At 33.2% G+C, this 26,393-nt stretch overlaps 1 protein-coding gene across 2 annotated transcripts; it reads left to right on the top strand.

Moving 5' to 3' along the window:
- On the top strand, positions 1-22,539 carry Tram1 (translocation associated membrane protein 1). Of its 2 annotated transcripts, XM_015485858.2 has the most exons (10): positions 1-106; positions 1,385-1,506; positions 1,629-1,745; positions 3,427-3,485; positions 5,097-5,181; positions 12,135-12,205; positions 12,306-12,410; positions 13,180-13,323; positions 13,890-14,050; positions 20,954-22,539. In XM_015485858.2, the coding sequence occupies exons 2-10, from the start codon at positions 1,456-1,458 to the stop codon at positions 21,025-21,027; spliced, it is 867 nt and encodes a 288-aa protein (XP_015341344.1). In that variant the 5' UTR covers positions 1-106; positions 1,385-1,455; the 3' UTR covers positions 21,028-22,539. The 2 variants fall into 2 exon arrangements, with proteins under 2 accessions (XP_015341344.1, XP_048638994.1); XM_048783037.1 differs by lacking the exon at positions 1,385-1,506 and having other exon boundaries at positions 43-106.
- Positions 22,540-26,393: the final 3,854 nt, after the last annotated feature.

The raw sequence follows: 26,393 nt of genomic DNA, 5'->3' as shown, positions 1-26,393 counted from the left end.
AATTTATTTAATTGTTGTTTTCTTTTTTTTTTTTCTTTCTAGATAACAGCAAAAGCATCTATCATTTTTGTTACTCTTCAGTACAATGTTACCCTCCCCGCAACAGGTACGTAGTTTTTGTTATGAATTTCCTAGAAGTTCAGTTGAACATATTTGGAGTACTCATAAACACTAGATTCTCCACTTATTTTCACAATCTCTTCCATGATTAGACTGAACGTTATTTGATAATTTATGATACAAGAACTGATGTTTTGGGTTGACTCCATCCTATACGTTATATGAAAATTAGTTTTACATGTTTAATGTTTATTATATATATTTTTGTGAATGAGTTTGAAATTCCATCAACAAACTTTTTGTATTGCCATCTCTGCCCTCAGATATTTTCATAGGAAAATTCTAAGAATAGATATTTTAAATATAATTTTAAATAATTGTTTGGTCAAGACTTCTACAAGCACATGTTCAGGTTTAGGTTTTTTGACATATGAGTCATATTTTGGACTTGGAATAACAATTCCTTTAAACTTATTTCCATCTTTTATTGTGCTCTACCGTTAGCAATCATTTTGATTAGAGAAAATGTCAGTAGATTAGGAGTTACCGGGTAATTGCATCCAAACTATACTTAGTGGTTTTTTTTCAAAAAGTTTTATTTCTAAACTGTGCTATGTGAAAGTCAAGTTGTTATGGGAAGTTGATTGCAGTTAAGTACAGTAATATAACTAGCATGAGGGATGGACTATTTGGTTAATAAAATATGAACATATTTAGGAAGTCTTGAGAACAAGTGTCAGCAGTTCACAAGTATGTGATTTAGATTTGTTTTGAAAAATTAAAGCAGTTGCAAGGATTAAAAACAATGTTAAGTAGTGGTTGCATCTGTGTCTACTGCTTACAGGTCAAAACTAAATCAAATCCATTTTTCCTTCAGAATCATGATGGTAGGGTCCAGTTTGAAAGTAGAAGTGGAAGTTTTGAAAATTTTTGAAAAAACAGAAGTTTTGAAAGTTGTTGAAAAAAAACACAAATAGCCTAGCATAATTTTATCAACCCATGATCTCTAGCCCTGGGATAATGTCAGTTATTAAATGTGGCCTTCCCTTCCCTGTTTTTTTGGTCTTTGATGGCTGTAACTAACATGTGTCAAGTCTCTGTAAGTAATTTCTGAAGTTTTGGGTTTGTAGATAGTTTCCTCCTCAGTTTTCATTGCCCCTTAAGACTCATGATGTCCAAGAGCAAATTATCTATGATATTTCTGTAGAACTTTTTATCAATTAGGTTAGTGTTCTTTTGTTTGTTTCCATAACTATGTTGTACTTGGTGCTGTTTTATAATCTCATGTATATTTTTGTGTATGTATGTCCTTTTTGGCCTTCAGAAGAACAAGCTACTGAATCAGCATCCCTTTATTACTATGGTATCAAAGATTTGGCTACAGTTTTCTTCTACATGCTAGTGGCGATAATTATTCATGCCATAATTCAAGAGTATGTGTTGGATGTAAGTATACAATCTTAGAAATCTATGCTTTGTAAAGCACTAGCTCTCCATATTATGATAGTCATATATTGAGTATGTTTTATAATTTATTCTTAATTACTAATACCTGTTTTTATTTTTAGAAAATTAACAGGCGAATGCACTTCTCCAAAACGAAACACAGCAAGTTTAATGAATCTGGTCAGCTTAGTGCATTCTACTTTTTTGCTTGTGTTTGGGGCACATTCATTCTAGTCTCTGTAAGTATGATCTTCTCAGTGTTCTCCTTTCTCACCAAGATTAAGAACTCTGCTAATGAACTTGTGTAAATTATTACACACAAATAGCCAAGCATAACTTTATCAACCATGATCTCTAGCCCTGGGATAATATCAGTTATTGAATGTGGCCTTCCCTTCCCTGTTTTTTTGGTCTTTGATGGCTATAACTAAAGTTTCAGTGATAAATCTCTCTCAGCTAGTTTTTTTTTTTTTTTTTTTTTTTTTAATATTTATTTTTTAGTTTTCAGTAGAAACAACATCTTTGTTTGTATGTGGTGCTGAGGATCGAACCCGGGCCGCACGCGTGCCAGGCGAGTGCGTTACCACTTGAGCCACACCCCCAGCCCTCAGCTAGTTTTTATACAGCAAAAATTCTAAGCCGTTTACTATTTCAGAAACATTTTAGTCACTGTGGATGTTATTTCTATATCTTATAGTCATTTGTAGATAGCTGTGTATTAGCAAAAAGCATGTCAGTGATAGTCTTTTTAGATTACATGAGCTGAAATATTTCCGGTCATTTCCACCTTTAAAAACAGTCCAGTTGTTTCCCAAACAATTTAAAACATGTAGTTCTCAAATAAGACATTCAAAACCTTTAGTTGTATTACTCTAATGAGGAAAGAGAAGATAGTATCAACTTTAGTAATCAGAAATGGCAATCCCTTTTATTCAACTACTACTCCATGGTTTATAATACTTCTGAGTTTTTTGGGCACATAATTTCTTTTTCATCACCGTGTTAGAGATGAGTAACAAGCAATGTGAATTTTCTAGGATATAACACTTAATGTTAGAGATAAAACTCAACTTTTCAAGCCAGTGCTCACTGTCTTTTACTCTGCCGTTTTTAATAATACTTTATTAATATATGTAAATTTCAGTTTAAAATCTATCTTTTAAATTCTTTAAAAAAACTAAGAGTTACAATTCTATGGGGAAATATTCTCATGAAAGGTAAGTCACTTAAGATTGGGGGAATTGTTTCGTTTTGACATATGTAATAATTCTCAGTACATCTAGTTATCTAAGAAAAAAGATTTGGGTAGTATCTTATGGATATAATATCATAAAATTTGGCAGCATTGTGGTCCTCTTGTCTCCTATCAGGAACTACATCTTTTCCTAAGCTCCTTCTTTGATTACCCAAAGTAAAATTCATTTCTTCCATGACTGTTATACCTATGCCTCACACCATTTTGTTATTTATTGCTTATGTTAGTATGCATACATGAATTTTTTTTACTCTACTGGATAGAAAGATTTTTGAAGGTGAGAAATTACACCTGATTTATATAAGTCATACTGATTTTCACTTTGCAAAAATAGGCAGTTAAAATTGTACTGAAAATAACTAAGCTGAAAAGCATGCCCCGGCACACGTCTATAATCTCACTGTCTCGGGAGGCTGAGGCAGGAATATTGCAAGTTCAAAGTGAGCCTCAGCGACAGCGAGGCTCTCAGCAACTCACTGAGACCTTCTTTCTAAATAAAATACAAAATAGGGTTGGGGATGTGGCTCGGTGGTTGAGTGCCCCTGAGTTCAATCCCCTGTACCCAGTAAATAAATAAAGCTTGACTTGAGTGAGCTTTTTGAATATAGAGAACTATAAATGTTTGCATAATACTCACAGGCTAATTTCCCTGTCTTCTTTCTTAGGAAAACTACATCTCAGATCCAACGATCTTGTGGAGGGCTTATCCCCACAACCTTATGACGTAAGTCGTTTTTAAAGGCTTTTTAAAATTAAAGAACATGATCATAACATGAATAAGCAGAACTCATTATTCTCTTTAAAACTTCAGGCAAAATCATAAAATATGTGAAAGCGTCTTGGCAGTCCCACTACCTTAAGAGAAAAGTTCCTATGAACTCTTTTCATTTGTATAATCTTTTAAATATCTTCCTTAGCTTGAGACATCTGGTTTTAATGGTAATCTTAATTTGGTACACTCTTCTTTTTCCTTTCTTCCTGATTCTTTCTCTTCTTCATGGATCCATTCTCTCCATGCTTTTGCTCCCCGCTCTCCAGTCTCTTGTCATTCCTTCCTTCCTTCTCTTCTGCTATAAACTTCTTGAGTTTAGGGATTCTTTCTTTTTGATATTTCTAGTTCCCAATTTTTTATAGTGCTTCCAGGAGCTCAGTGGTTACAAAGATGTTTAGCTAAATGCTCATTCTTTAATTCTTATTCTAGTACATCCATGTTAATGTTCCTGGCTACGTTAGCCTATTTGGGTATTTTGCATTCCTGAGTTTATCATTTTGGCTTATATTTTATGTATTATAGTCTTGATCTATAATCATTCCATTTATGTAAATCTTGTATTGGGCCCATACCCACCAAGACTATGTACCAGATTATAGTAGAAATTATCTCCTGTTTTTATTTAATATCCTTATTTGCTGGGTAAATTATAGATGCTTGTCACCTCGACAGTATTCCCTAAGTACACTGTGATTTGAGAACTGGAGAAAAGAGAAAGACGGAATAGTATGACCATGCATATCTTTGTTTGAAGTCCAGCAATAATACCCTTTTACTAGGTCATGCTCTGATTTTTAACAATTATATTAATTCAGTGAACTTTTACAGAATGGGACTATATTTCCCCCTGAGAAACTACTTCAGATTGGCTCTATATTCTCTATTTTAGAATTCTGGAAGAGAGGGCAAAGGGAGAGAGAATAAAGAGGACTTAGAAGGGCTAGGGGGATTTAATGTAAAGAGAAGAACTATTGATTCTAGACTAATTAGGATGTATCTCCTGGGGAACACTCCTGTGTCTTATTCTACTCTTTAACTCTGGCTCTGCCTTCATTTATTTGAGTGTGTCTCCATGTTTCCAACCAGGTAGAATTACCATATTTCCCCAAGGAGAAAAACTTGAGTATTTGAAATTGGGATTATCCCAGTTTCAGGTGATTGGTATCTGTGTGCCTTCACTTTTGTGTTGGTCTTTTTGCCCATCTTGTTCCCATTTTGATGAAATCTTATAGATCTAAGGGTTGATCGTGTTCCTTGTGTTTTCAGTAGATAATATGACCTACTAGTCAGTATTAATTAACTCATGGACAAAGAGCTGTGGCTCCTTTGGATTGGCTTGCATAGTTAGTCTTTGCCTGTTGCTTAATCCAGGGGGACTGACCGGTGGGAATATCCCAGGAAAATAGGGGAAAGCAGCTGCCGAAGAGTTGTTTAAAGATACACAGAACATTTTCTGAAGTAACACAAAGATATCTGCTTAGTATATCCTGATTTCCAGTATTTGTTTATTTTTTAAAAATATTATGCTTTAAAAGATGCTTTTTGCTTTCTTGTGTTGTACAGATTTCAAATGAAGTTTTTCTACATATCACAGTTGGCTTACTGGTTTCATGCTTTCCCTGAACTCTACTTCCAGAAAACCAAAAAAGTAAGCTGGTATTTTGTAGTTTTAAAAATTGTCTTGTCATTTTTTTTTCTTTTTTTGAAAAGTCTTTCTAAAATTAAATACTTTCTTTCTTCTTTGCCCTCCCTCAACTCTTCTCCTATCGTTCTCCCACCTTTCCCCTTTCCACACAGACTGAAATTCTTAAATATTTCTTGAAAAAGACTTTAATCATTGTTTTAACTCAGAGGGGAACCTTTTACCTTTGACATGCTAGTTGCTCATTTTAAAAATTGTATCAGTGGTGATGTAAATTTAATTAGAATTTAAATTCTTAAAATATAATATTAGTTTCATCTTATTGATATTCTTAGCAATTATTTGAGACAAAAAGGATTAGTCTGATTATTCCACAACTAATAGTCCTGTGTTGTGCATATTTCAAATGGAGCTTTTCTACTATCACAGTTAGCTCCCTAGTTTTATGCTTTCTCCAAACTCTACTTCCAGAGTAGTCCCTGAGCAAGTCCCAAAGAAAAATTCAGCATTGAAAAACAGATTAAACTATGGTTAAATATTCACCAGGGAAGCCTTTCCTGAAATGGGTGGAACATTCCTTTTTTAGCATGTGGGAAAGATATTTGTTTGAACCTGCTGAAACACTGTATTTTCCTCCCTTCTAGTTCTACCCTCAGTACTTCTAAAGTCAGGCTTTCATAATGTCACACACACAAAAAAAACAACCTTATTCCTTTCACTTAACTCTTTCTCCTCTGAAACCTATACTAGCTCCTTATTGCTTTAAACTAAAGTAAAGCCGCGTACCTTTGTTCTAAGGATTTCTCCCATCTATACCATTTCTTCTCTGGTCTTTCTTCCTTTTGCTTTCTATGCTTCATTCACACTGGTAACTCTAATTTTATAATCATGGCACATCAGTTCTTTTTCATGGAATTCCTTTCCTCTGATAAGTTAATCAAACATCTTTGTTCTCTTTTTTTCCCCGGGAAGTGATTAAAAAAACGCCATAATATGATAGGCTGTGTGGAATTTATTTCAAAATAGTATCAGATGAGGGTAAGTGATATGATGTAATGAAACAAGTTTGGTCATTTGGAAATAACTATAAAAAATGAATTATGAATATATGGAGATTCATTTTATTCTCTGCCAGTTGTATATATATTTATAGTTTTCTACACTTAAAATGTTTTTTAAGTTAGAGAGGGGATCCTCTTACTTTCAGAAATACCTTTCTAAGTAGAAATGTGACAGCCTGTCCATTGACCAATTTGTCTTTGCCCTTTCAAAAGCTACACTTATTTTTATATGTACTGCAAATAGTTGATTCATGATATAGGCCTTTGTTTTGTCATTGAATTAGACAACAGAATTAGAAAACAGCACATTAGAGCCCTGTACTGTGGCACACCAGTTCTTTTGATGTTAGTTTCTTAAAAAGTAGAATGTTTTTCCAGTTAACTTAATTGTAAGGATTAGGAAGAAGATCCTTATTTATTTTAAATGTTTGACTTTTAAGTGTCTTAAGATAAAATTATCAGGCCCACAGCTTCCAGTAGCTCTTCCATATTTAGTAAGCTCCTAATGTTAATCATAGGTGTCATAGAGCTGTACTGTCCAAAAAGGTAGCCACTAGCTACATTCAAATTAATTATAGTTAAATAAAAACAATTCACTTTTTTAGTCATTCTGGCCATATTTCTTCTATCCTTTAGCTATGTGTAGCCAGGATTTATCTTTTTGGATAAGGGAGATAAGTAACATTTCTATGATTATTGAAAGTCCTTTTGTACCATGGTTCAAATATTTTAAGCTTTCTTTAGGTACTTGTATACCCATGAACATAATACCTCTGGGTTTCGTTATTAATCCATGTCTATATCATGTTCACCGACCCTGGTAAGAGGGACATTTTAAAGTAATTGTTCATTTTAGTTCCTGAAGCTCTTTTCTTATCAGTTCCTGCCAGATGGCATTTCTCCAGAAATGCAATCTAATTTTTATGGGATAATTTGCATAACTTAGAACTTAACTGAAACTATTTTTAACACCTACATGTGACAGTTGAAAGTAACTTGTTTCAAGTAATTAACATAATTTGAAAGTAACAGCTGCAAATGTGTTAAACAGTTTCTTAAAATTTAGTCTATGAAAATTATTTTTAGAAGAACTCTTTACTGGAAGAAACTAGCACAGTGATTGTTTTGACCAATCCTACAGATAAATGAAGAAAGGAACACTGTTTAGCAGTTTAAGAGGTGTTTTAGTCACAAATAACTTGATTTCTTGTAAGAGGAAATTTAAAGCACATATACTGTGTACCTTTCAATAAGAGAATGAACAATTCTCCATTTTGCCTATGAGAAGATTCAAAATGTCATTTCTTAGCTTGGCAAGGTGGCATGCACCTGTAGCCCCAGCTATTCAGGAAGCTGGGGCAGGAGGATCACATGAACCCATGAGTACAAGGTTAGTCTGGGCAATATAGTGATACCCTGTCTCCCAAAAAAAAAAAAAAAAAAATACTTCTTAGTTTCTTAGCCAATTTGAATCTGTGACCCTTTAGGGAGTCATGAAATAGCCATAAGTTTTATTTCTAATATTCAGTTTTACATTGATTTTATTTATATACACACACACATATATATATATAAATAGAAATAACTGGTTTTTTTTCTCACTCCTACTTCATGAAAGTTTTATTCGCACTTTTTCCTATGCAACTTCAGTGTTAATATCTGCCTTCCACTACTGCAGCCACTTTTTTAATCATTTAACAAAAAGATTTTCTAGAGTCCATCATGTTTGTCTTTACAGGTTCCTATTAGACCTCAGTTAGCATTTTTAAATATTATTGGCCAAACTTTTTCAAACTTGTGTGCCTTACTCAAACATTTATTTGTTGCTCAAGACAGTCAATATGGATTCCCATAATATGAGAGCTTTTTACATTTTTAAGAATAATATTACACCATCTGGGACTGGGGGTGGGGGAATCTGCCTTAGTATATATGTGATAGTTTGTATTAAAGTTTGTTTTTTAAATGTAGCATTGTCACGAAATGTATTTTCTTCTAAAAAAAAAAAAGTTTACTAAAATACAGTTATCTTAATGAATCTATTTATTAATCTTAAATAAACAAGCAAAACTTCATTGTGGCTCCTGGTAGAACAAGTTAATTTATATAACAAAATTATAGTACAACGTATGAAAAGGTGTTGAGAACCAAATTGACTTTCTAAGCTACTTTTTATTCATCTAGACTGTAGTTTCTAGAGCAGTGATGAGCCATCCTTGAACAGCTTGCTGACTCCCTGATTGAAATCTGTAATGTAACCAGTGAACGATTTTGAGAATTCCCTCAAGAGGGCCAAGATTTACCCAGCCTCCTCAGTTCACTCCCATTCCCCAGCCCATATAAAACAAGTAAGACCCAGAGACCATGGTGCTATGCAAGGTCTTTGTCAGTCTCAGATGTGTGAGCACCACACCATTAGGGACATACCCCCATGGAGATTGGGGGATATTGGAGGAGTTTGAACTTGGACTGTGACACTAAAAGCAGCCATTTTCTATGTAAAATTCATCAGCTTAAAAATTATGTTATACCTCCTCCACTGTGGTTTCTTAATCATAGGAGGTTGCCTTTAACCAGAGTGTGTGTTCCCTAGTTAACCACAGTACCCACCAATACTTGTGGTATTGTACTTATTTCTGTCACTCATGTTTATTTTTGGTTTTTTGGTATTATTATTGTTTTTATCTCTTATGCAGAGATTAACTTGCTCAAAATTACACAGTAATTGGCAGAACTAACCCATTTTCTTACCCATTGGTTTTTATTTTTTCTATGGTAGGCTTTAGGTATACAAGCATTGCTTTAAAAACAAGGAACTGTTACTTAGAAAAGAGGTTCATCTTGATACATTTGTCTTTTTTGAAAGCTGTAGATACTGTTTTAAGATAGGCATTTGATGATGATGAGGGTGGAAGCTGGGACAGCATTTTGCCCTGTATCATTATTGACTGAGTTAGTTGACTGACTATCAGAAAGGCAGGGTTAAGATGCAAAGTTGAATCTGAATTTGGAAAAGAAGTTTTATGAAGCCAGGGGTGGTGATTCAAGCCTGTAATCCCAGCCACTGGGAGACTGAGGCAAGTTCAAGGCTAGCCCGGGCAATTTAGCAAAACTCTGTCTCAAAATAAAGTTCAAAAATGTCTGGGGAACCAGGCATGGTGGCTCATACCTATAATCCCAGCAGCTTGGGAGGCTGAGGCAGGAGGATCATAAGTTCAAAGCCAGCCTCAGCAATTGAACAAGGCCCAAAGCAACTTAGTAAGACCTTATCTAAATAAAATATTAAAAAGCACTGGGGGTGTGGCTTAGTGGTAGAGAACTCCTGGGTTTAATCCCTAGTACTACAACAGAAAAAAAAAAAAAAAAGAAACAGCAGCAGCAGCTCTATGGGGTTTTTTATTAGCTAGTCCAAGCACAAGCTGACCCCCCTAATGAGGTTGAGGTTTAAAAACAAAATAGCAGAGAAATGGAATGGCTTCTTGAAACATTGTTTGTGGTTTATAGTAGGGTTTTCAGATTTGTTTGAGAGGAAAAAATATAGCTTAGGTTCTTCTCTGCTACATGACTAGAATGTATTTTTGAAACTTACTTGGATTTCTTTAACATTAAATTTTTTAAAAATCCTCTTAACTTATTCTATAAAGCAGTATTTCCAGCAAATTCGTTTTTTGCATTGACTTACACAAGATTTTATGTAATGAAATGAGTTCAATCAGCAGTTTAAAAACTTCCCTTATAAGTATGGAGGGTTTCCTTGATCTGTTGTCAGAAATTTTAAACATTGATCTGAAGGAATATGGCAGTGAATCCCTTATTTAGTCATTTACATGCCACTGTCCTGTTTTATCATACTCAAATACTACTAATTTGTATTTGTGACTCTATTCTTATTCTGTGCAATAGTACTTGTGTCATTTTAATTATTTAGGTATATTAGAATTAATAACTTAAATACTTTATTTAAAATTATAAAGTTAAATAAAACTGCTTCATTGTATACTATTTAAAATCATTTTGTACCAACCATACCAAGGATAAACACTACACATTGGGAAAAATCGATGTATATATGTAGTATAAGCTTTATATTCCTAATATATCAAATTACCATTGATTATTCTACAAGTGAGTTATTCTGAAATTACAACAGGAGAAGAAGGAGGTTCCCCTGTGGTTGATCTTAGTATGTTATCTCCATTCCCTTTTCCCCTCTCTCTTTCCTTTTATAAGGAGAACTATTTCAAGGAAAGTATGAAAATTATGTGGAGAGGATCTTAAGATTGCATATTTTCAGAGATACTTTTCTCTCCAGTTGGAAGAACTGTAAACTTGGTATCTTGTCTTAGGAGTTTTCATCCTAAAATACAGTACTATATGCAATACTAGTCAGACTGTCTTATGTTCTCTCTCTCTCTCTCTCTCTTTTTTTTTTTTTTTTTTTTAATTCTGGTGCTAGGAATGGAACCAGGACCTGAAACATGTTAGACAAATGCTCTGCCACTGAGCTACATCTCTAGCCCTATGATCTGCCATTTTAACAATTGAACTTTGTGCCATTCTTACCAAAGAATAGTGTTTGGTTTCAAAACTGGACTTGTAAAATTTCCACTGTTTCTCAGAATATTTGATGAAATACTTTCTACTGAAATATAAGGGGAGAAATAGAGGACCAGAAGATGGTTTAGTGAGGTTCCAGAAAAACGCAGTTCGGTACCCAATATCAATTATATTAATAATTTTAATTAGTAGCTATGGTAGTAAGTAGTACTGGGCTGGGGATATAGCTCAGTTGGTTGAGTGCTTGCTTGCCTTCCATGGATGTGGCACTGGATTCAACTCCCAGCACCACACACACACACAAAAAAGCAGTAAGTAGTACTAACCAGGCTAATGTACATAAACCTTATGTATATAAGGAAAACAGCTAAAACCAAGAATAAAAATGAGGTAGAGTTGTTTTATTAATCAACAAGCACTTATTGAAGTCATTGCTGTTGAGCTCATTGCTCATTTTAACTATACCTCAAGATGAAAAACAATATTTTTTGTTATAATTCAGTGTATGTGTGTACAAAATCTTAAATTTTTCATAGTACAACATTCTGTACATTCTGGCTTTTTAAATTTTGTTTTATTTTATATTTAAAAGATGTTGATAACCTGCTTCATTCCCAGGTTTTCACTAATTTTCTTGTGCTGGCTTCCAACTTATGATATTCACACTTCAGTCTCCTGAGTAGCTGGGTGGACTTACGCTTTTTAAAAACACTATTTCTAAGATAACCAGTGATACAGAGTCAGCTAAGAACTATGGAAGAAAAAAAGAAGCAAATGTAAACTCTAGATGCTTGATCTTACAGAGTTGTTGAGGAGAAAAAAAATACAACTAGGTGGTATCAAAAATGAGGAGGTAAATTTTAACCTTCAATTTTAACAACTATATGTGACAATAAAAAGATTAAAGCACAAATTTAAAAGTGTGATTATTTTAAGTATACAAAAGCACCTCACTGCTAATAAACATCACCCTTTTAATATTAGAAGGACATTTGATTGCCACCATATAATTTATTATTAATGTTATATCATTTAATAGATGTTTATTAAAAAAGGAAAATAAATCTTAACCCCAAAAGGGATTTTTTTAGTTCATCTGATTGAAGCAAATCCAAGCATTCACATTTTAGAGATGAGAGCTAAAGCTAACAAAGGTTAAATGACTTGGTAAAGCCATATAGCTAACTGGGAATGAGAGATGGGGTCGGGTAGGGGTCAGATTAGCCTTCAGGTCTCCTACTTCTATTATAGTATATTTTTCACTCCACCACACTGTTCTTAAAGAATAGAAGTGTTTCAACATGTTTTGTTTTAACCTATATTGTATGTTTCTATTTTCAGGAAGATATTCCTCGTCAACTTGTCTACATTGGTCTTTACCTCTTTCACATTGCTGGAGCTTATCTTTTGAAGTGAGTTGGGATTTTGCTTGGGTGTTTGAGTAGACTGGCAGATAGTATGCTAATTGGTCTTAATTGATTATCTTTTCCATTTAAATGTTTCTTTCAACAGCTTGAATCATCTGGGACTCGTTCTTCTGGTGCTACATTATTTTGTTGAATTTCTTTTCCACATTTCCCGCTTGTTTTATTTTAGTGATGAAAAGTATCAGAAAGGGTAAGTTATTCAACCGTTCTTTTTCTTATATAGCAAGTATTTAAAGTCAGTGCCTCCATTGCCAAGGTTCATGTCCTTGACAATTATATAATATTTACTTTTTAAGCTGTTAATAGCAGCTTTAAATAAAATGAAACTATTTATCAATACTGAGACTCCTCCACATTTTAATTGCTAAAATGGAGTCTGATTCAATATTGTATTGGGACTTGGAATTTTAAAGGTTTGGGGTTAACTTTCCTGTTATAAATTCTACTTTGTTTATTGTATGTTTTTCTTTTTGGGAAATGGAGTGGAGGGAAAAAAGTAAACTTTCAGAAGAGAATGAAAGAGTAGATAATAGAGTGAGAAGTATAACTTCTAAGGAGTTTGTAAAGTCTTAAAGGGAAACTGGACTCTGAATGAGAATTGGCACCCTAATCTTTACAGCACAGCTTTTTGTTTGGTTTTGTTCAGCATTTTTCAAGATTGTTCTTTATATCAGCAGTTATGAGGAATATTAATAGTGCTTATACTTTAAAAAAAAAAAAAAAGCTAAACAAAAAATTAAGCAGATTTCATTACTAGAATTCTTAGAACCTTAAAATTGGCTAGTATGTGTCCCCAGGAGTGTGTATTATGTTGCATTTTGTAGACCTTAACTACAGAAGTTGTTTTTGCAAAATAATAAGAAATGCTGTTTTAATATTCATTTACTTAGTAAGAATCTAATTTCTATAGAATCTTTTCTTTCTAATTTTATGAATTTGACTTGATATTTTTCTTACAGATTTTCTCTGTGGGCAGTTCTTTTTGTTTTGGGAAGACTTCTGACTTTAATTCTTTCAGTACTCACTGTTGGTTTTGGCCTTGCAAGAGCAGAGAATCAGAAACTGGATTTCAGTACAGGAAACTTCAACGTGTTGGCTGTTAGGTATAGTCAATTTAACATTTTTACTTTGTTCTATTATATAATATGTTTCTCTATGAAGTGAATCACTCAAAAAATTAGAGGATTAATGCAGGGATTGGGGAAAATACGCATTTGATTTGATTTCATACCTGTTGCAGTTTTGTTTGTTTCTTTTTGAGTACCTTCTTTCTTTCTTTCTTTTTGAGTACGGGGGTTTGAATTCAGGGGCACTCAACCACTGAGCCACATCTCCAGCCCTATTCTCTATTTTATTAAGCGACAGGGTCTCACTGAGTTGCTTAGCACTTTGCCATTGCTGAGGCTGGCTTTGAATTTTGGATCATCCTGAGCTTCTGGGATTACAGGCATGCGCCACCACGCCCGCCTGACTGCAATTTTATTTTTAAGTTGAAGTTCTAAAGCCTTATGTAATTTCTAGGATAAAAATTTTAATGGAATGACTTCTTTATAATAACATAATCCTGTCGATAGTGAAATTTTAGTAAATCATTAGTGTAGAATACTCTTATTCAGTGGCATTATTTTCATACACTCTAATTTCTTGTTTATTTCTTAATATTTTTCAGAATCGCTGTTCTGGCATCCATTTGCATTACCCAAGCATTCATGATGTGGAAGTTCATTAATTTTCAGCTTCGGAGGTGGAGGGAACACTCTACTTTTCAGGCACCACCTGTAAGGAAGAAACCAACAGTGACTAAAGGCAGATCTTCTAGAAAAGGAACAGGTTTGTATTTAGTATGCAATGAAAAAACCATGGAAGTAAGAAACATGTAAAAAAAAAAAAATGCTATGGGGTCTTGCTTATTTTCTAATCTTACTTAAGAATCTTACACACACACACACACACACACACACACACATACACACACACACACACACTTTATCCTGCTCTAACAAAACCAGAGACAAAGTAATGTTCTGCTGTTCCACAGTTGAATAATTCCTTGGGTGAGTCAGTTATGTCCCTCAAAATACTTGGAATTGTAACAGAGTTCCAGTTTTTAAAATATATCAACTCAGTTTGCTCATTGTAAGTCTTGATATCTGATGTTTTGTGTCCTCCAGGTTGTCCCAGCAATTCTTAGCCATTTGCACATGGTCAGTTCACACACACACACACACACAAACTCGCTGAGATATTGGATTGAAATTATATAGAATCTGTAAGTCAATTTAGGAATAATTGAGTATTTCTGGCCATGAACATAATATCTACCTTCATTAATGTAGATTATTTTTAGTTTCTCTTAGTAATATTTTTTAATAATAGCCTTATTGGGGTTATAATTCCACATCATAAAGGTTATCCTTTTTTAAGCATATTCACAAAGTTGTTTGAACCACTGTCTTAATTCCAGAACATTTTTATCACCCCAAAAAAGAAACCACATGCCCGTTAGCAGTCACTCTGCATTTCCTCATTCCCCTTGCCATGGTAACCAAGAACTAACTTTCTTTATGGATTGGCTTTTTCTAGACACTGCTTATAAATTAGTGGAGCCATACAATATGTAATCTTTGTGACTGGCTTTCTTTACTTAGCATAATAATTTTGAGATTCCTCTGTTTTGTAGCATGTATGCTAACTATTCTACTATACAAAAATACCATATTTTGTTTATCTGTTCATCAGCTGATGGACATTTGGGTTGTTTCCACTTTTTAGCTATTAATAATATGAACATTAATGAACAAGTTTTTGTTTGTACACTTGTTTTCATTTTCTTGGGTTTATACTAGAATTGCTGGGTCATGGTAACTATGTTCAGCATTTGGTGGGAACTGCCACCAGACTGTCTCCAAAGTGACTGTGCCATTTTATGTAGTTTGCTAGATTGATACCCTGTTTTGTCTATACTATTTATTGAAAAGACTAACCTTTCCCTATTGAATCTTCTCAATACTGTTGTCAAAAATCATGTAGTAAGAGTTTACTTCTGGGGAAAAAAAAGAGTTTACTTCTGGACTCTGAATTCTGTTGCATTTATATGTATGTCCTCATGCCAGTACCACATTTGTCTTGGTTACTGCAGCTTTGTAAGTTTTGAAATCAGTAAACATGAGTCCTCCAATTTTGTTCTTTTTTATGTTTTGTTTACTCTGAGTCTCTTGAATATCCATATAAATTTTTAGGATCAACTCTTCAGTTTCCGCAAAAAGCCAGATGGAGTTTTGATGTGGATTACCTTTAAACTGTAGATTGCCTTGGGGAATATGAACATAAATTTTGTTTTTCATTTACTTAAGTCTTGAATTTCTTTCAATTAAATTTTATAGTTATCAATCTATAAGTCCTATACCTTTTTCATTAAATTAATTCCTAATGTCCTTTTTGATGCCATTATAAAATAGAATCATCTTCTTAATTTCATTTTCAGATTTTTCATTGCCAGTACATACAAATGTAATTTTTTAATGTATTGATCTGGTATCCCTGCAACCTTGCTGAACTTATTATTCTCATAGTGTTTTGATATGTGTGGATTCCTTATTCTTAAAAAGCTATCTAGACTTTTCACCATTAGGTACGGTTATCAGCTATGGGTTTTATCAGGATGAGGAAGTTCCCTTCTATTCCTCATTTGTTTGTGGGTTTGTTTTTTCAGCATTAGGGATCAAGCCTAGGGCCAAGTGTATGCTAGCTAGCATTCTGTTACTGAACTATACCCATAGCCCTGTTTATGTTTTCAATCATGAAAGAATATTCAATTTTATCTGTTGCTTTTTTCTGTGTCTTTTGTGATGATTATATCGTTTTTGTCCCATATTCTTTTGATATTTTAGATTACAGTTATTGCTTTTCAAATGATAAAGCAAAAATGCATTCCCAGGATAAAATCCCATGTGATTATGGTGTATAGCCCTTTTTGTTTTTTTTAGTTACCAGAGTTGGTTTGCTAGTATTTTGTTGAAGATTTTTATGTCTGTATTCTTTTTTTTATATATTTTATTTTAGTTGTAGTTGGACGCAATACCTTTATTTTTTATATTTATGTGGTGCTGAGGATCGAACCCAGGGCCTCGCACGTGCTAGACAAGCTCTCTACTGCTGAGCCATGACTCCAGCCCTATGTCTGTATTCTTAAAATATACTTGTGTGGTTTTAGTTCCCTTTCCCCCAACACACACACACACATACATCCTCCCTGCAACATCTTCGTCTGGTTTTATTATAAGAATAATCCTGTTCTCATAAAATGATTTGGAAAGTATTCCTATTTTTTGGAAGAGTTCTTGAAGGAAGTAGTTTGTAGGTTTTTGCACAAAAATCTCATATTTTTATCAGATTTATCCTCATTGCTCTAAAATTTATACTCAAATACACAGTGATCTCATATGTCCTTTATGTAGTATTGGCATTTTTTTTTTAATATTTGGAAGAATTCATCAGTTAAGTTGTTTAAGGGAAGTTAACATTCAGATTCTTTAAAAGATAATAAGATTATTCAGGTTTTCTACTTGTTACTTTCTCTTTTGGCAAATTGGATTTTTCAAGGAATTTGTCTATTGTATAAGTTTGCAAATTTATTGGCATAAAATTACATATCATCTTCTTGTTATCTTATGAATGCCTGTATAGCAGCAGTGATTTCTTTTTTTTCATTTTTTTATTTATACATTATAATATAGAGCATAATTTTTCATATTTCTGGTTGTATACAAAGTATATTCACACCAATTCGTGTCTTCATACATGTACTTTGGATAATGATATTCATCACATACCACCATCATTTCTAACCCCATGCCCCCTCCCTTCCCCTCCCACCCCTCTGCCCTATCTAGAGTTCATCTATTCCTCCCATGCTCCCTCTCCCTACCCCACTATGAATCCACCTCCTTATATCAGAGAAAACATTCAGCATTTGGTTTTTAAGTCCTTTGGTTATAGACCAAGGAGACGGATAGCTGGGTCAAATGGTGGTTCCATTCCCAATTTTCCAAGGAATCTCCATACAGCAGCAGTGATTTCTATTTCCATTTCCTATGTTAATTTCTGCCTTTTTTTTTTCTTCCATCAGTCAAAACTAACATTTGAGTGCAAGGGTGTTTCTTAGTGGTAGGGCAACTGCCTGGCACCGGCAGTGCTCTAGGTTCAATCCCCAGTATCACAAAAAACAAAATGTCAATTTTTGTCTTTTTTTTTTTTTTTTTTTTTTTTNGCCTGTATCCAATTTTGGTAAATGTTTCTTTTGGACTTCAAAAGGTTGTACAGTCTTCATTTGTTTGGTGTCAGGTTGCATTTGTTCATTTTGTTCAATCTTTTTTTTTTTTTTATCTTTACTGATGTAGTTTGGGGAATTCTGCTTGTCCTGTCTGCTACTTACTATAAAACTTATGTTAAAAATCTCACACTATGGGGCTGGGGTTGTGACTCAGTAGTTGAGCACTCACCTAGTATATGGGAGGCACTGGGTTCAATCCTAAGCATCACATAAAAATAAATAGATAAAATAAAGGTATTCTGCTCAATTACAACTAAATTTTTTTTTTTTAAATCTCACACTATGAATTGTAACATTGACTATTTCTCTTTGTAAGGCAAAACCTCACTGAACTACATATTCAAAGCCATGTCATTAAATACATCAGAATTTAGTACTGTTTTATCTTCCTGTTGAACATGTTCTTTTTTTCCATTATCAAAGTTATAGTTTGTCCGAATTTACTGTAACTGTAAATTCTCTTTGGTAAAATATTTTTCTTTTGGTAAAATATTATCATGACCCATCTTCTTGTATTTTTTCTTTCAAGCCTTTTTTTTTTTTAATTTATATGTGGTGCTAAGAATCAAACCCACGGCCTCACACATACTAGACAAGTGTTCTACCACTGAGCCATAACCCCAGCTATCTTTTTTATTATTGATTTTCTTAGTTATATCTTTTCTGTATCCCTGATTTCTGTTCTTATTTCATTTTCTTTGGATTTTTATATGCTTTTTTCTTGTTTGTGGTTTACCTTTTTGAGGTGAATCATTGATTTTCATTCCTTGTGAATTATATTTAATTAGCAGACTTTCCCTCTTGGCACTACATTAGACATATTTTACAAGTCTTGGTATATCTTCATTTTCATTCAGAATAAATATAATTCCAATTATGTTTTTTTTCTTTGAAACATTAATTATATACAAGTGCACTGTTTGTTACAAATATTTGGTAATTTTTTTTCTTTTTTTTACTTTTCTCTTTGCTATATTTCTAACTTAATTCCACTGTGATTAAACATCATCCAATTGATTTCAATCCTGTAAAATTTGTTGATACTTGCATTATAGTTGAGCCTGTATCCAATTTTGGTAAATGTTTCTTTTGGACTTCAAAAGGTTGTACAGTCTTCATTTGTTTGGTGTCAGGTTGCATTTGTTCATTTTGTTCAATCTTTTTTTTTTTTTTATCTTTACTGATGTAGTTTGGGGAATTCTGCTTGTCCTGTCTGCTACTTACTATAAAACTTATGTTAAAAATCTCACACTATGGGGCTGGGGTTGTGACTCAGTAGTTGAGCACTCACCTAGTATATGGGAGGCACTGGGTTCAATCCTAAGCATCACATAAAAATAAATAGATAAAATAAAGGTATTCTGCTCAATTACAACTAAATTTTTTTTTTTTAAATCTCACACTATGAATTGTAACATTGACTATTTCTCTTTGTAAGGCAAAACCTCACTGAACTACATATTCAAAGCCATGTCATTAAATACATCAGAATTTAGTACTGTTTTATCTTCCTGTTGAACATGTTCTTTTTTTCCATTATCAAAGTTATAGTTTGTCCGAATTTACTGTAACTGTAAATTCTCTTTGGTAAAATATTTTTCTTTTGGTAAAATATTATCATGACCCATCTTCTTGTATTTTTTCTTTCAAGCCTTTTTTTTTTTTAATTTATATGTGGTGCTAAGAATCAAACCCACGGCCTCACACATACTAGACAAGTGTTCTACCACTGAGCCATAACCCCAGCCGAGCCTTTTTTGTCTTTTTGTAAAATTTGTGACTTTTGTATGCAGCATGTAATCAGATTTCATTTTTTCCATCCAGTCTGATCATTACTGTTTTTGCCTTTTAGCAGGTACACTAAGAGTGTACTAATGATACCATAGCACATAATTATAACACCTTGAGATATTTTATTTTGTTTTTCTTTGTCCTTTTCTGTGTTAGGTAGAGCTTTCTAAATCTTGGCATGGTTTCATTTCTTGGCCACTATTCAGATATTGCTCTACTATCTTTCTCTTCTGTTCTTCTGGGTTTTCATTATACATGAGTTAAATCCTTTTCTCCTATCCCTTATATCTTCTTATACTTTTGCATTTTCCATTTTTTTCCCTATCCACTCTCTTGTCAATCTGAGCATTTTTTCCAGTTCATTGATCTCTCTGTTGTGCCCAGTCTACTAAATTTGTTCGTTAAATTTATGCTTTTATTTACTGTTTTTTTTTTTCCATTTCTAAGATTAAAAACTTTAGTTTTCTGATGACTCTTAACTTTAAAAACTTTAAATTTTTTTTTTTTAAGTTGAGATCTATGACTTTTTTCCTCTTGATTTTTAGTTACTTGGTCTTGTTTTCTAGTGGGTCTGGTAGGACTCTATATGTTTTATGTAAAAATGTATAGAAGCTTGGGATTGCATTTGGGTGGATCACTCCATTTTACCAAGGCTGATGTATTACCATTTTGCCCTCATTCCTAGGACATTAGTATACTATATATGTATATGGTTTTTCTTCCCTGATAGGCCCTGAAATTAACTTTTTGTCTTGCTATCAATATGAGATTTCTAATTCTGTTTAACTTTGTAAGTTTCTTAATAGTTACCTTCTCTGTGATTTCTGTGTCTTTGGTGGATACACAGTTTAATGTTGAAAGTGCCTTGAGGGAGAGATAGATACATCTGGGATATTGGTTCTTAGTTTTCTTTCACCAGGATTTCTGCTGAATCTTGGCTCCTTGGTATCCCTGAACTCAGCTTCCAGTCTGTTTCTGTACTGTGCTGTACCGGTGGTGATGCAGAAGAAATAGCTGTTAATGCAGAGTCACCTCACTTCATTTTCTTTCTTTCCAGAATCTTGGTACATCAAATCCTATCTGCCTTAGGTTTTTGTTTGTTTTGTTTTTCCAGAACCTTTTTATATCAACTTTTTTGGGTATTTTTGAAAGGAAGTTTTGTCAAACATCAGTTAATCCATCAAAGCTTCAGGAATAAAAAGCCCATGATATCCTTTTCAATGTAACTGTTATCCTAAACCACTTTTTTGTATGTTTTATATATGTCCAAGGACTTTGCTCTCTAATACGGAAAGTTTCTTTATTTCTACCAAAACTACTGGTTTTGAGTACTATTTTTAAATTCTTGTAAATCATTTTCTATCCCACCACTTTTTTTCTGCTTCCATAATAGTTACTTCTTTTCATTTACTGCTTTCATTTTATTTTGTTCAACATGTTACCAGATTTTATCACTGATTAAATTCTGGAAAGATTAAGCACTAGTTTGTTTCACCTAAGTATATATTGGATTTTAAATGTTCTTTCCTGAAGGTATCTTTATGTATAAAAAATATTATTTGTATATACTTACAAAAGAGATTAACACTGATTCTTTTTTTTCTTTTCAGAAAATGGTGTGAATGGAACAGTAACATCAAATGGAGCAGACTCTCCCCGTAATAGAAAAGATAAATCTTCATAATGAATTATAAACTAATTGATCAATGTCCCCAAAGAAATCTGCTTTTTACTATATCTTTCAGCACTAGAAATTTTTCTGTTCTTGAAAATACAGTTTGTGCTTTGATTCTTGCTATTGTACTGTTTCATGCATTTTTTTAAAAGGGCATTTGAGGGGAGGATGATTACTGAATGAAAATATTTTTAAAATACTTTAGCTTAGACTAAGCTACCTGCCTTCAAAATAGTTTAGGGACCACCATTTGTTTCACTTTGGTGTTTTTTTGTTTTTTGGTTTTTGTTTTTAAATCTTTGAACATTTTTCTAATAATTTGGGGAGAAAAATATTTACAAAAATCCTACATATCAGTGAAACAATTTCTTGCTGTCACCAATTTTTTATAATAATAGCAAGGTGACCTATTCCAACAAGGTCGTATTTTTTTAAGTTATCTTTCAGGGTAAATGAAATACTATAAAGTCCAGATGTCAAACTTTTAATATGTTTTCAGTGTTCTCTAATTTTTAGGAATTTTTGTAACCTTTACACCTGGAAAAAACAATTTGTAAAATCACCAAAATAATTGTGTGCTTTATTTTATAAGTAGTGGCTATTAGTGTTACATCCCCATTTAAAAAAAAAATACATACTAATGGTTACAACATGTGGAGATTTATTGCCATATAGGATCAAAATATTAACATAAAAGTACTTGTGAGGTAAAATTTTTCTTGTGCATTTTCAACGCAAAAAAATATTTACTATGAAGAAGAAAATCCAGCTTATATAGCCCTTTTTGATATGTTTATTAATAATGATTCTTAATGGGGCTTGTCATAAGTTTCATATGCACAGCATCTTAGAAATACTGTTTAACCTGCAAACCCTTTTAAAAAATAATGCCTACTTGATTTATATCTATAAAAAGATGTCAGGTAATTATATTTGGAAAACTAATGCACTAACTATAAAGAAATTGAAAATTCAGGTGGATAAATAGTTTTACAAAAGACAGTGCTTTATGTTATAACTATAGCTTTGGTCCCATCTTTAATTGAGAAACATTTATCTGTATAAAACATATTTTTGGATAAATATATATATATATATATATATTTGTATCTCTACAGAAAGGCTCTAAAAAGCATTTGAGTAAAATATTTGGTTCCCTTTTCTATAATTATCCTTTAAAATCCTTATAGATATATCTGATTGTTTGTTTGTCTTTACATATAGTGCCCTTTTTGGTGTCTTCATCTTGTCCCCACTTCTCACTTCTGTCACCAGCTAATAAATGTTTGTGCCATTTTGGTGTAAAAGTTGCAGACTTCTCAGGTCTGTGGTTTAAGTTGCCATGCTGCTAGAAAGTTGTGCTTTCTCTTTCCAGCTGTTTACCTACTTCCTGGAAAAAAGTAGTAGCTCTCTGTAGCATTATGGAGTTTCAGCGGAACCAAATTTTTGCCACTAAAGACTGGCATTATATTGAACTATCCATTGAGAAATCAATCAAAATAAAAATTTTTACTTTCACAAGCTGCTTCCTGGACAATTCCTTCATTTAGTATATATGCTACTTTAGTATACAACCTCAGTTTAAAATTTACCATTAGAAAAAGATTATTTCATAGAATATTTATGAGGGCTACTTGGAGGGGGAAAGTGGTTTATAACCAAGTAAATTTGGGGACCATTTCTTTACTATGGGATTGTTTAAGTTTTAATACATAAATATGCTTTCTGGTACCCCAGGAATGTTAGCTGTGGAAATAAGCAATGTTTCCTTCATTTGTGGAATTTTCTTTTTATTGAACTAATAACAGCACTTATTTTCTACAGCATAGAGTATGGCTTCAGAAAAAGATAAGCCCTGAGTATGCAGTTAGACTTTGTGAGACACACATGCACACAAGTATAATTGTAAGCCCTGGCCCCCACTCTCCATATCCCCTGAGGAAAGTCTTTCCTTACTGGCTTCCAGAGAGTCTTCCTGCACAGAGACCATCACTCACCTGGACTCAGGTTGAACTTCAGAGCCTTGATAGGAAACACAGTACCACAAGCCAGAACAGTTGCTGTCTTCTCTTAGACTGTGACTTTGAAATAGTTGCTTTCTGGAATTCTTTTCTTCTAAAATGCTTTCTGGTCTCCATTTTAGAATATGATCATCAAAGATCTTAACCACATTTTTTAAAAATTAGACAATCTTGCAAACCCTTTAAGTTCAAAACTATTCCTAGAGCAAAGCTGGTGTCAGTGAAGAAAAGGTAGAGAAATATTTTGTTGCAAAGATACGATTAACAATAGCCCAATCCCCAACCCTGTATCTCCATTATGTTTTCAGTGCAAACTATTTCTGCTTATGGTCTACATATGAAAAACAAGATTCTTTTTTTAATGTTTTTTGTAGTTTTAGATGGACAGCATGACTTTATTTTGTTTGCTTATTTTTGTATGTGGTGCTGAGGCTCAAACCCAGTGTCTCACATGTGCCAGGCAAGCATGCTGCCACTGAGCCACAGCCTCAACCCAAGATTTAAGTAAAATTAATTAAACTGATCACCTGTTTGCTTCTTTAAATGAGTGACTCTAACCTGGAAGTTTTGCATATTTGCTAACTTATATGCTTGTAGTGCACAAAAAATTTTGATTTTAGAGTGGTAGTATTGTAACTTCAAATATGTATGTATGATTAATTTACATATTTAAATTTTAGTTGGATCTCAGTCACATTTCTGAAAAATATCCAGCAATTAGAATACCAAAAGGAAATTCAATTTGGCAAATTAAGTTAGAAATGTCAAAAATAAATAAATAAATAAAATGTAACCTGGGAGAAAATTCTAGGAGGTAATACTTAAACAAATGTTTTCACAAAAAAAAAAAAAAGGCAAAACTTCAAGATAGGTTTGGAAATTTCAAAGTAGACATTAGCAAGTTCGGGAAGAGGAATTTAAACTGGAAACTCAGGACCTGAGGAAAGTGAGTGGGTTTGCAGTCTGTGGGTGCTTGAGAAAAGTCTTGGATATACTGCTTATTCCACTAAAATAAAATAAGAAGCAAGAAGACAAGCTCATAATGTTAGTGCTATTAGTCTGGTGACAATATTTCCTTAAAAATTAGTGTTTATCCAGGATGGGACTAGGTTTCAGCCGTAGCATACTTGCCTGGCATGTGTGAGGTACTGTTTTTGATTCTCAGCACTGCATATAAACAAATAAAGGTCTATCAACAACTAAAATATATATTTTTTTAAAGTGTTTAACCACTCAGAGAAGCCAACACACCTGCTTGGTTCAGTTCCGTTTTATTCAGACAATAGAGACTATAATAGAGTGTTACAATGACTAACCTGTTTTGTGTTTAACTGTGAATTGCTGTACAAAAAGTTGTACTAGGTATATGACACACATTGAAAACTTTTCTCAATAGCTGTTGGAAAAGGCTAAGCTAATTTGTCTAGCTTAACTATTTAGGAAAAGATCATTAATGTATTTGTTCAGGTTTGGGGGAAAAAAACATTTTGGGTATCCTGAAAACAAGCAAAATACTTAATAATAAGAGCCTTAGATCCATGACCATCTCATTTATATCTATTAGTATTTTGACTTTAAGTTGCCTGAAGAAGGGGCTGGGGATATGGCTCAAGCTGTAGCGCGCTCGCCTGGCATGCTTGCAGCCCAGGTTCGATCCTCAGCACCACATACAAACAAAGATATTGTGTCCACCCAAAACTAAAAAAATATATATATATTAAAATTCTCTCTCTCTCTCTCTAAAAAAAAAAAAAAAAAGTTGCCTGAAGAAAAAAATAATATTTTGAAGATTCCAAAATTTTAACCAAATGCTAAATAACCTCATTGATTTAAGCGATCGTTGATAATTAAATAGTGGTAACACTAGCTAACCAAAATTCAAATCCTGACTTCACTAGTCAGCTCTATGTAAGTATCTATGCCATAGTTTCCTGTGATAAAATAATCTATTCTCTAATTTAGGATTTTTAACTTCACAATAGTTCCAAAGCCTACCCATACAACCATTCTGTGTACCACTCAGTGATAAACTGTCGTCTTGTGTTCTGGGCTTATTGAAGGAAAGCAACGCTAAGCTATGATATTTGGTAGGTGTGTGAAATGTACCTTATACATATTTACATATTTTCAACTTAAAATGGGCTTACTATGAGTTAAAGAGCATCTGTAACAGCTCCCACCCCACAAGGTAATACTGGGAACTGTGACGATGTATATCAGGCATGCATAGCCCCATGCCTGGTATCTATCAAATGTTAGCTGTCTGCTCATCCGGTGGTTGTGACAGACACAACAGAAATTGTCAGTAGTTACTACTTCTCCTGTGTGGCTGAAGTTTCACAACTTTGTTAAGCATTCATTCATACTTTGCAGTGCAAAGACAGGGTTCTGTGGTTGCCACTTTTGTGATCAAAACCCATGAAATGTTCAAGCCAACATTACAGCCAGCAAAGTTACACTGAATCATTGAAAGACAGCAGGCATGCTTAACCAGCACAAAAGTTCATAAACCTAACATCCAAATGTATTCTGCATCTTTTATGTGACATGATAATCATAAAAGTAAATGCCACGTATACTTTCTAAAAAATCATTTTTAAATCAGGTATGATTAATGAAGCCACATTTCCATTTAGATGATGTTTATAACTTCTAGAGAATTTTTAGCTGCTTGGAGTTGTCATATTTTCTAGTGGGAAGAATCAAACTCCTAGTAAATGAGAACATTACATGATAATATTTATCAAGAAATTTGAACTGATCTCAAAAAATGCCCTAGAAATTACACTTGTGCAAGTGGAAGGCCTGCTTGTGATGTGTGGGATATACACATAAGTGTGTGAGTCATGTTCAAGAACAGAATCTGGAAACTAAGGTCCTTACTCTCTTGTCTGCTTGCTGAATTAACCATTTTTTTTCTTTATCAAATGTGAGAAACTACAGTAAAGTTCTTTATGAGAACAATTAGAATTGAATTTTTCAAAATGCAACTTAACCAAACTAATTTAGGTCCTAGTGAGCTCATGCACTAGTAGTCCTTTTCTATTTCTTGCTGTGGATTCACTACAAATAAATAATAAGACACAGGTTATTTGTAACTTAAAAGGCAAAATATCTTTCTATACTAAGTATTATAAGAAAAATGAAAAATCAAGTGCAGTTTCTAAAGAGTGGATACAAATTCATAGGATTAAGGCCTGAAGGGCTAACAAGAATATGTCAGGATGATTGGTGATTTACCTATATCCTATGTGGAAAGCTTCAGAAAACTCAAAATACACAGGGCTGGGTTCAACTTCATCTTCAAAGAAAACATCTGTGCCTATATTCATCAGTCATTTGCAGTGAATAAAA

This window comes from Marmota marmota, unplaced genomic scaffold, assembly GCF_001458135.2.
Source record: "Marmota marmota marmota unplaced genomic scaffold, marMar, whole genome shotgun sequence".
In the NCBI taxonomy this organism is placed as follows: domain Eukaryota; kingdom Metazoa; phylum Chordata; class Mammalia; order Rodentia; family Sciuridae; genus Marmota; species Marmota marmota.
The sequence above is the reverse complement of the archived record's forward strand: the minus strand, read 5'-3'. Positions and strand labels throughout refer to the sequence as shown.